Raw genomic sequence first — 14,775 nt, 5'->3', positions numbered from 1 at the left:
CTATCAAAGAACAAGTAAAGAAAAATTCCCCAAACTGTAAAACCTTGCTACTTAAGATAATGACAAAAATTTATGACTACTTCCTTCCCCAATACAAAGCAGCACAATTAGAAGGCTGAAAACAACAGGCCCTTTGTACCAGCACGTTATGTTTTGCTTCTTCTATTACACATTGGCTGGGAGATAAGAATAAACAGGACAACACCCTGTCTAACCCCAGGAGGAGCGGGTGGAGGAAGAGCCAGTTGCATTCATTCTTGGGCATGTATGTGCACACCGTTTATTTGCAAATTGAGGTACTTAAGAAAATTGGGTATGCAACAGCCAGGAACTAGTAGAAGCATTCAGAAGCCTTTTATTGCACAATCAGATCTTTTAAGAACAAGCCACGAGTAATAGGGAGCTTTATCATTTTTCTCTACTGTGAAGTGCACTGAAGATATTTTAGTATTTGATAATTATTTCTCTGTGCTCTTTACTTATCAGTCCTATTTTTGTCCAGTCTTTGAAAACCTTAAAAATTAGGCTGAGAAAACATATAAATAATGCCTCCCTCCCTGTGACCTGTTTAGTCAAAAAAGAGCTTGCAAGGAATCAGCAAGCAGCCGCTGGGGCGAGTTGCCAGTCTGGGCGCCGAGTGTTCTGATGCCTTCTCTGTGGAGAATTCTGCTCAAGAAGAGCAGGTACTAAACCAAGTCAGGTTCCAAGCAGTTGGTCATGAACTGCCATAGCACCACTGGTCCTCAGAAAAGATGTGACCTCCCTGGCAACTCTCTCCCTGTACACAGGACTGCCTGGAATCATCAGTCTCTGCTCAACCTCTGCCCTTTCTTAGTGGCTCTTCCTCACTTTCCTCACATGGGTGTGCTGGTGGCTCAGGTGACCGAAGCCCTGCCGGATTCTGGCATTTCCTGGTGCCCAAAGCATGTCTAAGGGAAGCCATGCTAGCCACACTGGCCTTCTTTCTGCTCCTCCAGCCCATTACAGCGGTTCCCAGCTTGGGGCCTTCGGACTTAAACATTCCTCAGTCTGAGTTGCTTTTCCACCAGATTATCACACGGCTGGCTCCTTACCATTCTTCATCTTCACTCTTTAAAGAAGCTTTTGCCTCCTCACCTTAAGAATGATTCTGGTCCCCAGTTATTCTGTCACTTACTTGGCTATATTTTCTTCATAATATACAACTTAAAAAAAAAAAGTGTTTTCATTTATTTGTATTGTCTTCAATTTCTTTCAACTTAAAAAAAAATCTTTTTAATGTATTTATTTTTTAATTGAAGGATAATCACTTTACAGGATTGTGTTTGTTTCTGCCAAACATCAACATGAATCAGCCATAGGTATACATATGTCCCCTTCTTCTTGCACAGTACACATCTTAATTGTTTGTTTTTATGCATACTATTTTCTCCCCTGACTAGAATGTAACTCCCATGATGATGGAGATCTCATCAACCTTTTTCATGCTGGTAGACTCAGCATCTTAAATCCTACCTGGCACACAGTATGAGTTTCATAGAACTTTAAGAATGAATAAATGAATAAACAAGCAAATGAACTCATGAACAAGACTATCTGGTACAGAACCAGTGGGGAAAAGGTCAAAGCAGAATTTATCACCTATCATCAACCGCTCTGCTTCCTTTTATTTCTTCTTTCAATATTTCAAGAGAGACCAGGGGTGAATGGGCTACATGTGAGTGGTAGAGTGGGGAAGTACAGCCTCTAGGAGATGGCTTTTTCATTTGATGCTCTAAACATAAAACCACTCTGAAATGATAAGCAGAAGATCCTTCAAAATCAAACATAAGAGGGGAGAAAAAAAGAACGTATTTGGATGTCAGCAAGGTAGTTCTGCCAACCTAATTACAACCTGTGACATGTAATTGTGAACTGCTGAAAGACAAATGGTGAAGCTAAGCATTTATTATAAACATTACACAGAGGTAAGACAGAGGTGTTAATTTTGAGGCAACTGTCATAAATCTGATTCCAGGATATTATTCCATTAACATTATTATTATTATAACAAAGAGTGTAAGCAGGATGACGAGTTCCTTTCATGTATTTCTCAATACCTAGGAAATTAGGCTTACTAGTCAATACCCAGCTGAGACATTTGAGAAATCATGAGGCACAATGAAAATGGCAGAATGCTAATTATACCAACAAGAAGAGAGTTGTTCTATACATTAGAGACTCATTTAAAATGCATTCTTATCTTCATTTAGACACCATATTACTCAACCCAAGAAAGGTACACTCCAGAGCTCCTTATATGGCAGATTCAGCCTTCAGAGGAAAGCAAAAGTAAAATGAAACAAAAACAGCAAACCCACACTTCCTAAACGAGAAAAGAATGGCAATGTGACTGTCAATAGTGTCTTAAAGGCAAACTAGTCATTTTTCTCAAAATCGGAATAACACGAAAGTATCTCTCCTCTAGAACAGTGATTCAGAAAAGGGGGAGGAGTTAATGTTACAGGTCCTATTATATTAAACAGTAATAAAAATCATGAAGTGCAGTACTGATAAATGTTCTAGTTTTACTGCTATGTTTGAAAAGCACTTCAAATTCTAAAATGTTGTATATTATTTACTTCCTTATAACTTGATTTGTCATTATCATATATTTAAATTATACAAATGTGATTTTTTTATCCATACTGAAATATCAAAATCAGGCTCAAAAACAGACTCAGAGAGGAAAATTTTATTCATACAAATTATGACATTAATATATATAATACAGTGAAATCATTATGGATATCATCCAAAAGTTTTAAACACTCTTTAAAATGGTTATTAATAATTTATTCATTTTAGTTCATGTGGGATTGTTTAAAATCATCTAGCAAAAACGAATACTAAATTAGTATAAAATGTTATTCATTAAGACCGAGTCACTAAACAAGTCCAGAGGTATGGAATTTATGATCTTGTATACATGTGTATAAAATGTGGACTCAGGAAAGAACCATTTAATTTACCAAGAAATCCTTTGATCTCCAGTGCATTACAACTAATAGAACAATGGCAAATTTCAGTGGAGACGTCTTTTTTGAATGGCTCCTACTAGACTTGAGATTTCTCTACTCCTATTTAGGGTACAGAATTTGACCTGCAAGACTGTCATTTTTGTTCCAGTTTGTTTTACACAGCCCCAAGCAAAGCCTTGACCATAAATAAGGTAACGGGGCCCCAGGAGCCAGCTGAGTCATAAACCCTACTCAGTCGCATGTGGCTCAAGGTGTTGGGATCCCAAGAGAGTCAAGCCAAGCAAGTGGAATCAATTTAGGTCAGCGTTAGGAAAAACAGAGTGTCTCCCCACCCCCAACTGGCAGTGCAAGACACCACAATCCCCCCTGCACTGTTCAAACACAGGGAGTGGTAACTAAGCCCAGGAAAACATCTAGACCAGGGCAGACTATTTCCACAGTCTAAAACGAAGGAAAAAAATGATATTTGACAACCAACCACAAATTCTTAAATGTACGGTTCTCCTGTTTTTGAGCATAAAAGCAGTCTTGTTCCTGCTCAGTTATTATCACCATCACAGGTTTCGACATTTGCGCCCAGTACCATTTGGCCATAGGATACTTAGGCTTATTACTTTAAAGAAACAGATTTAAGCATGTTTAAATCAATTTAATATTGCAAAAAGCAGCAAACACACAGCCTACCTGCCTGGGCAGGCAAACTTAAAAAGAAAAGCTTTATAGATTGGCCTACAGGTCAACAAATTCTGGTTTTGGCAGACTGATGTCAGGAAGGAGTTGTAGAAAATAAGTTTCTCTGTATGAAAACTACTTGGCCTCTGGTTCCCTCAGGTCAGAACTTGGAACTGTTAGCAAACATGCCCTGAAAAACTGCAACTCTCATAAAGTGCTAAAAACTTTCAAATAAATGCAGTCCCTCAAAACTGTGTACAAATAAGAAACATTTAATGAACAACCTTTCCTTTGCCAATAATTCCACTCAAATTAAGTCCAGCAGACTCTTCAAAGGACCAAAGAAGCCCCCTTGTTAAGACAAATTCTATATATAGACAGCCGAGACAATTACATGAGGCACATAACCAAATATATATAATTATCCTAGTTTTTACATTCCCATTATCTTCATGAATGTAGGATAAAAATCAGTCTAAATGACCTTCTCAGACCTCCTCAAGGATTAAGACCAGCCAGCTAGCTTTTTAAAAGTATACGTGTGTAGTACAGATCAAAGGCAAATGTTCTGGTCAGTTCTTTTCTACTCATGGGTTTTACTAAGAATGTGTGCAGCTTTCAGGGAAAACACCACAAATGACAGCTGTTCAAAAGCATGGAAATTAATTGGCAGCAGGAATTTCCTTGACTAATAGGGAAAAACTTAAAGTCACATGTTTTGATGAGCTTATTTTTCCCATCCTTAGTCAAGCATATTCACTGTTAATGATTAAGATTTTCAAACAGAAATATAACCAAGAAAAGCCTGAGTACAAAACCAAGTAAAATGCTGAGTGAAACACAGCTCGCTATTACTGAATGAACAACAGCATTAATGAATGGATTTTAGGCATAAATTACACACAGGGAAAGGTTCAACTTGCAGGTCCTGATTTTCCATACGAACTAAATTGGGATGACAATAAGAATAATACAACATATTTATTATATTAAAAAATAGTAGCAAGACGAGTGACCCCCCTGAACCTCCCCTAGTAAGCCATCTGCTCTGAGCTGTTTTTCTAGCAGCGGTGATAGATTTACACTGATCCATCCACAGTCTCTCTGACACAGGGGCTCACAAGTCGTTGCCCTTGTGACCAGTGGTGAGAATGGATGAGACAGCTGGACGGGATTACGCGGCAGCCTGTGCCCTAGAACCAAGTTGTGTTGACTCTGCCCAGAGCTATGACCTTGGGCTCATTAGCATTATGCTCTTACCGCCTAAGCTAACTAGCCACTGATTAGCCACGATCCAGCATACGCCACTCTGGGAGCACAATGTGTTCTCAATCACAGCAACAATGTGAGTTGTTATTTTCAAGGCAACTGAATTGAGTCCATTACATGCAAAGGCTCATGCATGGTGGAGTGTACACACACTGTCCCTCAAGGCAGCAATGAGATGGCCCTTCCAATCTATCAAATGACTGCTCTGACAGCTCAGAGAAAGCAAGAAATAGTCTAAGAATTTCCAGGAATCTCCTTGGTGGTCTGGCGGTTAAGACTCTGTGCTTCCACTGCAGGGGGTGTGGGTTCAATCCCTGGTCTGAGAACTAAGATCTTGCATGCCACACATGCCAGAATTTAGAAGAAAAAAAAAATTTCCAAAGCATGTTCTCCAGGCACCACAACAGAATAACATACCTGGCCATTCCCAGACTTGAAAAGTTGGCAGGGACAATGAGTATATCCAGCCTGGAAAATGGGTGTGTTCCCAGGACAGAGTGTGCTGCAGAGAGGCAAGGAGGGATGAGCGGCAGAAGGGTCTCCTGGCAGGCACCCTTCAGGCACGCTGGAGCAAAGACCCGATGAGGAATGATCTTCTGGGTGGTGGCAGAAGCATTCTGGAAGCGGCAGGGGTATTCCATGTGACCACAAACGCCAACATACCTGGGAGCAACACGAAATAAATAGATGCATTTTATGGTAAATTAGGTTTATTCCTCTTTCCATGGAGATGAGGTACTTACAAAGACACAGACAACTTCCAAGAGACAGTGGTTCTAATGGACTCATAAGCAAAATAGTTCATTTGAGTTCTTGTCTTGTTTATTTCCATAGAATGATGAAAAAATTACAGGTCAAAACACTTATCAAAGTGCTTAATTGATTATCTTCAATCTAAGCTAAGTGGAAGTAGTAAAATCTTGTTTTAGAATAAACAGGGAGAATCTCTAAGATTCAAAACAACAAAACAATCCCCCAGCAAAATAAAAAGCAATTCCTATCCTTAGAAATGTGCTTTTCAAATGTCACTATGGGAAAAATCTTCTCCAGTTCAGAATAATTTGCAACTTAGAAACGAAGGAACAGTGCAACCAAGTTAAAGATCCCACTCTGAAGTGTCCTAGAATAAAAGATGTAGACTCAGTGATGTATCCTGTGAAACAAATCACAATGCCATTTCAAGCTTTTCAAAAGAATATAATCCATTTTACTGAAAAGTAACCTATAATAACTGTTCTTTATGAAGGCCTCAAAAGTTTTGCTGTTAAGGAATACAGGAGCACTTTGATACAACACTTTCCCCAATCCACTTTCAATACAAATTTAACTGAATCAACCTTTTAAGGAAACAGATCAGAGCCCGGCCCACACCATCTGACCACTGCCAGTTATTCTGGCAAAGGTGGAGCCGGAAAAGAATTCCTAGAACCTGACTCAGAGGCCTCAAGAGAACTTATCTACCCAAAGAAACCAACATCAAAGGAAACTATTTTTTCACCTGCTAACACAGCCTTTATTCAAACAGAATGGGAAGTCCCTTTAATTTGAAACTGCAAATTATAATTCTAACTGTAGGTACTTCTTCACAATGAATATTGAAATACCTTAAAATGCTGGCACATCCCAAAATGGGCAGACTACACCAATAACTCATTTCCACGTGCTTAAAGTGCTGTTCACCCATCCGAGGCCAGCACCGCCCAAGAAAATCCACACCGCCATGGGGGTAAGCCTCACCCTCTGCCAGCCTGGGACACAGAACACAGCTTCCTGCACCAGTGACATTTTACCACAGGTTAGGGTAAGAGAAGTGGGTGGAGACCCATAAAAACTTCTGACAGGATAAAGTGACAGGAAGAACACCATTACTGTCATTGAACATTAGTCAAAGTCTCTGGATTAATAACCTTGCTTTACAGAGAGAGTGAGTATAAATGCCTTCTGGTAAACATCTAACTGAAAAGGCTGCAATTGTCCACCTAATAACAAATACTGTGTCGGTACATCAATTCAATCAAAAGTTAGAGAATAGTTTGGGGTATCCAAAGGTACACTCCAAAAAGCTACTTTGTTAAAAAAAAAAGGGGGTGAGTTAAATTTTCTCTGCACAGGAATGACACTGGCCAAGGTAATGAAGGTCATTCCAGTTGTGTGAATTACCACTGTTTTTCATAATCAAAGCCTGAGAGAATGTGCAGGACTTTAAGACAATCTAGCTATAACCAAACTAAGTGAGACCATAAGACTCCCAGTAAAAATGGAAACGGCATCACGGAAGCCACACATGTGTTCCTATTGGGGGGTGGGGGTGGATCAGGAAACCTAGGCTTCAGAGGCTGGTCTCAGGCTGGCTAACTGACCTGAGTCAGGCAACTCAGTATCTGGGGCCTCTTTTTCCTAATCTCTAACATTCTCTCACACAAGTGGCTGCTGGGGGCGGGGAGGAGTTGATTGGAAGGGGATGGGAGGGAACTCAGGGGGTTGATAGAAGTTCTCTGTCTGGTTTAGGGCACATACAATCATCAAAAGCTCATCAGGCCAAACACTTAGAATCTGTGCAGTTTGTTGTATGTTAATTATGCTTTCATTAAAAACAAACAGAGAATCTAAAACAGTTTCTAAGATTTCTTCTGGCACTACGATTCCATGACAACCCACCACAGGAGCCCCTTTCATGCAACAGCCATGTTTCTGAAGTGGTGAGGTAATATTGTACTTTTATAAGGTCATGAATAGTCTCCCACAGAAGCAATATTAACCCGAAGATGCCATATCTTCCTTTCACAGTAACCTTCATTTATTAATCTCTGTGTATGTGCCTGCTCCAATACATTCTCAATATCACCAACAAATCAAGCATTTGTAAATACCAATTCCTTGTGTCCAGACTTGTATCAGAGTAAATATTATAATAGTACATATTATTAATAATTCCTGATGGTTAATTAATAAATAATCTGTAATACTAAGTAAGAATAATAAGCAATAATAAGTCCTACCGCAACTGCTATTGAACATTTATTAGGTGCCAAGCACTGTTCTGAACACTTTATATGCATTATCCCAACTAATGCACACAACATCCTGAAGGGTAAGAACTATTCTTTTCATCACAGTGAGTCATCATAAGCTCCTCTCTGCTGACCCTCCTGCTCCACATACTTCATGATTCTTCTTGAGTAAATTAGGATCCTGGATTTTTCTCAACACTGAGCTCAGTTGGTCTGTGGTTCTCTGGCTTCCCACTTCTCCTTATAGTGATAGTATCAGTGCCCATTAATGTTGCCAGGAGTGGGAAGAACTGGTGAAATATATGTTAGACTGGTAAATGATGGGAAGCTGATCACTGGTTCCCTCTTACACAATTGCTAGGCTAAAATTATTTTATAAGAGGTCTTTCCAAAGAGTAAGAATGACCATGTTTTACTCGTAATCACAAGGGTGAAAACTGTCAAGAAGCTCTTCTTCAGCCCAATCTCTTGTTTCAAGAAGGTGCTGTACTAGAAGCACTTGACACAAATGTTTTCCTACTACAGGTTTAAAGGGATTGCTAGAAAATTCTCCCTTGGAAAGCATATCCTTTACTGCTCACAAACCCCTTCCTCAGTTCAACCTGACAACTTAGTAAACATTTCCAGCATCTTTGCTCTATTCAAGGCACCTCAAAGGCTGCTGCCGTGTATACACGTATGAATAAATTTCCAACCCTGTCTTTGAGGAGCTTACAGTTTTCTTGGGAGAAAAAAAAATCTTTGATTCTGAAAGGTACAGTGACATAGGTTACACAATTTATTAACATATTTTAGCAAGCAGCTTAGATGCTTGCTTACCATAAAAATCACAAGTGTTCAAAATGCCACCACCAGCCCCCAGTGAATTGTCGACAATGATGTTAATATAAACTGCGATGTGGGAGTGTCTGGAAGCTGGATGCATTTTCTCAGGGGATTAAGTGGACTGCAGAGAAAACTGAGATGTGTACAGTAAGAGACAGAAAGCTGAAATACCTTGAGAGAGCAAGGGCTGGAGAAATCAAACCAAGCCAGGAAGATATGAGAAGGTTTGCTCATAGTGAAGGATGTAATGGAAATTGACATTTTTCCTATGATTTATATATGTTTATGATGTACATATTATAAATATATTATATATTATACATATTATATATGCGTGTGTGTGTGTGTGTGTGTGTGAGCTGCTCAGTCGTGTATGACTCTTTTCCGACCCCACGGACTGTAGCCCTCCAGGCTCCTCTGTCCATGGAATTTTTCAGGCAAGGATACTGGATGGGTTGCCATTTCCTTCTCCAGGGGATCTTCCTGACCCATGGATTGAACCCAGATCTCCTGCATTGCAGGCAGATTCTTTATCGTCCGAGCTACTAGGGAAACCCTATATATATGTATGTGATTCCTTCTTTTCTAGACTCTCAGAGAGATTGAAACAGGGTTTACCCTCCAAGGTCCACAAGGGAATTTTCATCACCTTTGCAGCTCTAAAGAAGACCTCTTCCTGCACCAAGTCTTCCCTTCTCTAGGATGAACAACCTCAATGCCTTTTCTTCTTCGTGTTGCCTGCCTTCCTTGCTTTTAATCATTTTTGTTGAGTCCTCTGGACTTTATCCAAGTTTCCATGTTGTGCTTAAACTGAATGGCCCCCAAGTGAAGACAATATTTTAAAAGAGGCCTTGAGAGGTTAAACATAACACAAAAATTCCCCTGTGGCTGGAGAAGGTTATACTGCAGCCAAATAAAATTGATAAACTTTCAGAAGTGTACCTAAGTGCCTTTTAACTAATGTATTTGCTCACCTAGAATGGGTTAGAGCATGCGTGGAGTTGGAGCTGGAAGAGGGAACATTCCTCACATAATTTAGGCCACATGAACAGTGATGATCAAAAGTTCAGTGACCAATACTTTGGCTAAGTCTCTGAGACACAGATGAAACTTCAGGCAAATGCAAGCCTGTGGTGTATAAAGTCCCTGTAAAAGTTACATTTACATGAGTTGAATTGGTGGTCTTGGGAAGGTTTGAAATAGAAAGGGTAGGGTGGGGGGTGGAGATGTTGAGGGAGGCAAGGGGACCAGATGTGAATATAACCAAAAACACCACTGCAGTTGGCACTTTAGAGCACCTTTGCTGGCAAACTTAGCATGGAGCCAAAGATTTAATGGATAAAAACACAAAGCCACCCTTTGATGACTAAAGACAGCGCACATGGAGCACGCAGCCAGGGAAGGATTAACCAAATGTAAGCTATTATTTTATCAGCAGTACATTTCTGATGGACAAGCACAGTGATAAATGGAGGGAAAACTTAGTCATAGCATGTCGGACACAGAGGGAGTGTGGGAGGGACTCCATTCCACAGGCCTGTGTTTCCATACAAGGACATGCTTCCCCAGAGTGGCAACCCTGACCTCTCTCCACAGCTGATGGGGTTGGCTTGCCACTTGGGCTTTCTCTTTTTCAGTCTGCTTGCCCACAGAGGGGTTACTTTTTGGCTGTTAGGCAGTCTGTGTGCATCTGTGTTGTGGAGACTGGCAGAGGTCCACCTGGGTGGGTAGCTGGGTGGGTGAGTAAGTTTGTCTAATTTGGAAATGAAGTATTAGAATGTCCACTGAGACTGTGTACCTGAGCACTCCCTCAGTCCAGCTTCTGTCAACAATAAAAGCTTTATTTTGCTTTCCTTCTGTCTGTTTCTCAATTGGTTCTAAACTCAGGAGGACAAAAGAGGAATCAAAATTACCCCTTCCCCTAAGCCCCAAGAGGAATTTCAGATATCATCTCTTTCCAGAATCTCCACTTGATCTGTTAATATGCTGCTCCTATCACAACTATAAATGCAAGAAGAGTGAAAAGCCATTGCAGTTACTTCTGGGTAGAAGAGAGCAATGACTGCTGCCTACTCTCCTCCTGTGTGTCTCTGGGAAGATGGCTAGAAGGACAAAATAACAAAGTTCTATCTTTGCTTTCTCCTCGTTTCCTAAGGCACACATTTCCAGATGCACACTTCCCCTAAGAGTCAATGAGCCCTGAGGGTGTAGATAAAGAGCACAGTGCTTCTTCACTATAAGAATCTGAGAACCCTGAACAAAGACTTTCTTCTACAGAGAAAAGAAGTATGGCCTGCCCAAGTATGGCCTGCTCCTTCAGCCTCAAAGGCAATGCTCTCAACTTCTGTTTTCTGTTCTAACATGACACAGTCCAATCAATAACAGTGGGAAGGTAGATCAGACTCCAGATGAGGTGTGGATGTTACATGTAGCCTTTAAAAGTCCCCAGGCAAGGTTCTGAATCCCTCTCTAGGGGGTCAAGCTGAGATGTGAATCCATGTTTTGTAACTCAGTAGGGATATGTACGTGAACAAGTTGCTGTCTGAAGCTTCTGTATCTTTATGTGAAAAAAGGAGATAATAAAGCCTATCTATCTAATAGGCTTATCCTCCGGACTAACTGAGATGACATTTAGATCAAGACCCTCTCTGACTGCAACACCCAGTGGCTTCTATATCAGTTTAGGATAGGCTAAGATATGCTGCAGTAACAAATAACCCCAGTGTTTCAGTGCTTAATGGAAAAAAAGGTTATTTGTCAGTCATACCAAATGTGCTGTAAATCCAAGTAACTCTTCAGGGCACCTGTCCTCCTCGCTCAGAAATCTGGGCTTCATGAAACTGCAGAGTGAGGCCTACTGTGATCTCAGTAACAGAGGAAGAGAGGACCAGAGGGTAGCACAGGCAATTAAATGTTCCCATGTGAAAGTAAGATATGCCATTTCCATCCACAATGTTCTTCCCTCACGAGTACATAAATAAAACCCAATAAACAATCTAGGATCCTCTATAGAGCTCAGGGCAGACAGTCCTGACAGGCAAGTTACTGAGTAGGAAGTAGAAGTTTCTTCCCTTCCTCCAAAAAGCAAATGTAGGCACTAAGACACGCCTATGTTAATAGAGGCCTCAGTGGCTTTATCTCCTAAGGGTACCAACTACTGCTGTCACTGTGGTCAGAATGAAAGCAACATAGCAAAATAAAATCAAAACAAGAGGAATTTCACTAAGAGCATATCTTTGTTGGTTTTCAAGGATGAAATGAGCATCTGTATCACCGCTCTTCACTGAAAGGTACTGACTTAGTGTCAACAGGAAAAAAAGATTAAACTGAGGTGGGTGTCAAGGTCACCCTGGAACAAAGCATGATGCAACAATGTACAATGAGCAAGCACGCTTCTGTGCCTCTTAGGTGCATTCTCCTTCCTTTTGGCTCTGAAAACTGGATGTAGCTGAATGCCCAGGGCGGAGGCTACCAGTGAACATCCAAAGGCCCGCACTAATTTTTAAAAGCTTTGATTTTCTCTGATCCATCCTGAAAAAGAAGAAATTGCTCCTGAAGTTAACAGAGCCCTGACCCAGCAAGATTCTCATAACCTAATGGCCTTCTGACAGCTTCCTCGTGTCCTGAGCTCCAAGGAGGCTGACTCTCCCCACTGAGGGAGGGCAGCCCCCACAAGCACACGGCTGATAACAGTCAAGGAATCAAAACAGCAAAGTGGCCCACAAAGTAATCCATCAGACAAGCACCTTCTTTCCATTCAGTTGTGTTTTTGAAAAAATAAGTACCAAAAACCAAAGTTAAAAGGTGTAGAAGGAGATAAAGTATTGAAGCTGATGATTCTGTTGACTTAATGAAACACGTAAAAATATTTCACCTGACTACACAGAGGATCTCATATATATTTCCTTTTCTTTTTGCATAAACAATATGCCCACATTTCTGCCTCTCAACTCTCTTTCGCTCCCAGTAGGGTTTTTCCTGCTTTGATTAATCATATTTTGGTTTAGTTTCTCAGCAGGAATGACTCACATTCCCAGTGCTTGGAATAAATGCATCATACTGCTCCCTCAAGTGTTTGTTTTTCAGCAAGTTCCCAAGTACAAACCTGAAGTCAACTTCAGAAGGTGAGAAGGATCTCTCTGCTGCCAGATCATTTGATGAGCAGATATCTGGCTTCATTTCTGTCCAGGATCCCACTGCAATTGTGAAGGTGGAGGCTGGCATTGGCATGGTGACGTAGTAATGCCAACTTGAGTAGCCTACAAACAGAAAGAGAAAAACATAAGGCCAATGCATGGCCCTGGACTTTACTGTATTTTTTCTCTTTAGGCATTTGAAGAGCTTGTGTGCTAAGTTGAGATGAGCTAATTCTTGGAGGTGGGGCATTAGTCTAGGTCTCAGCAAAAGAGAGATGATGGATTCAGGATAGCCAAGAAGATTTGGATCTCTTCCAGGGATCAGCTTGAAGCCCTTCAAATGAGGCTATAAATAAAGGGTTGAGGCGGTCACTAACAGCTACAAACACATAAGGACAGAGGTTGTATGCTACTATGGAGTGAAGAACATATCTTATCCATATTGCCAGCACAGTACTTGGCATAAAAAAGAAGATGCTATGTTGAATGAATGAATAAATGACCATTTCTGTGCTGCCAAACTACTTTGTCTAAATTCAATTCAGGTCACTCTAAAATGTATATAGCAAAAAAAAAGAAAGAAAGAAAGAAAATGAGACTAGGAAGGAAAGTATCTGGGTTTTAGCACCAACCCTGAAACTACTTATTTATGGAAGCTCAGGTCTTATCTCTCATGCTTTTTATCTGGTAATATATTGGGGGTAGTCCCCTTTCCTCATCAAGCAGATGAAAAAGAGAGCTTGAGAGGTTCAGGGGAGCCAAGGACTTCCAGCTAGTTTGTAACAGGGCTGGAATTTGTAGCTGGAGCTCCCTACCACAGCCAAATGTGTATCCCCTCCACTTAGTCCAAACCATAGAGAAGGTTCTTACCAAAGGAACAAATGATTGATAACTTATAACATTATGCTTCTTTCCTTGTAAGATGAGGAAATGATTTTAATGTTACTGAAATCTCAATGTATCACTCAACCTAACTTAACGTAATATTTTTTTTGAGCATGTGTTATAAATTGGTGGTGTTATCTTTAGGGAATCTAGTATCATCTCACACTATGGAACACAGTGCTTCCCTCTTCATGTTCCCAGAGTGGGAGCTACTGCTAGAGTAACACTCCCAGCCTCTCTTTCGGCCCCTTGCTAACTCCTTTCGAGGAGCTAGTCTTCTCTTTCTTATTTTAAGTTGCTGAGGGTTAAACACTCATAGAATGGCCTGTTGTCTTCCAATTTGGTCAATGAGTGGATAAAGTGAAATTCAGAGTCTAAATATTAACAGGCCTACATTGACCAGCAGACTTTTAATGACATTTTTCAAAATGCTTTCCCAGTAAAAATCAGTAATAGGTTGGATTTTGCTCTCCATATACTTGGATTTTTAAAATCTCAACTGATCTGAACTTTGGAAGATTGGAGGGGTCATTATTTATTACCCTCTGAAACTAACAATTCAGATAGAAAGAAATACATTACAGAACTTCTCTGATAAAAATCAAAATTTTAAATTGGAAACAAAAACTTAAACTTAGGACAAAATGAACATATCTCAAGTTTGAATGAACAGGATATGCTATCAAGTTTAGAAGTCAATAGAGGAGGTACCTGAAGAAGGAATACAGAAGGGCATGCTGTTGGAAACCCTTTACAGAGGCAGCCGTTCTCTCAAACTTGCTTGTAAGTTTGATACTGGTTCTGCAAAAAGCGTGGCCACTCTTGAGATCACTTTCTCCACAGCTGACTAAGAAGTTGAAGGCAGGCTCCTCTTTAAAGAGAACCAAATCCAGTGATTCTGGAGACAATCTGATGATATGCATAGCTTCTCCTGGGCTTGAAGAAAAACCACAGCTTTAAAAAAAGAATGGCTGCTGT

The 14,775-nt window shown here is 40.5% G+C and overlaps 1 protein-coding gene across 14 annotated transcripts in view; it reads right to left on the bottom strand.

The window, feature by feature from the left end:
* Window positions 1-14,775, bottom strand: part of AOPEP (aminopeptidase O (putative)) — a 406,505-nt gene that overhangs the window by 293,218 nt on the left and 98,512 nt on the right. For 13 of the 14 annotated variants that reach the window (XR_014062841.1, XR_014062843.1, XR_014062842.1 and 10 more), the window contains 2 exons: window positions 12,882-13,035; window positions 5,358-5,603 (listed from right to left, as the gene is read on the bottom strand). Coding sequence is in view for 11 of the 14 variants with exons in the window: in XM_081522460.1 (XP_081378586.1) it covers window positions 5,358-5,603; window positions 12,882-13,035 (400 nt within the window). In the remaining 3 variants the exon portion in view is untranslated. The remainder of the gene's footprint in view (window positions 1-5,357; window positions 5,604-12,881; window positions 13,036-14,775) is intronic. The other variant, XM_081522573.1, reaches the window with a different exon arrangement.

This window comes from Giraffa tippelskirchi, chromosome 1, assembly GCF_054371585.1.
Source record: "Giraffa tippelskirchi isolate mGirTip1 chromosome 1, T2T-mGirTip1v1.2.pri, whole genome shotgun sequence".
Lineage (NCBI taxonomy): Eukaryota > Metazoa > Chordata > Mammalia > Artiodactyla > Giraffidae > Giraffa > Giraffa tippelskirchi.
This window is presented reverse-complemented; position numbering and strand designations above follow the sequence as displayed.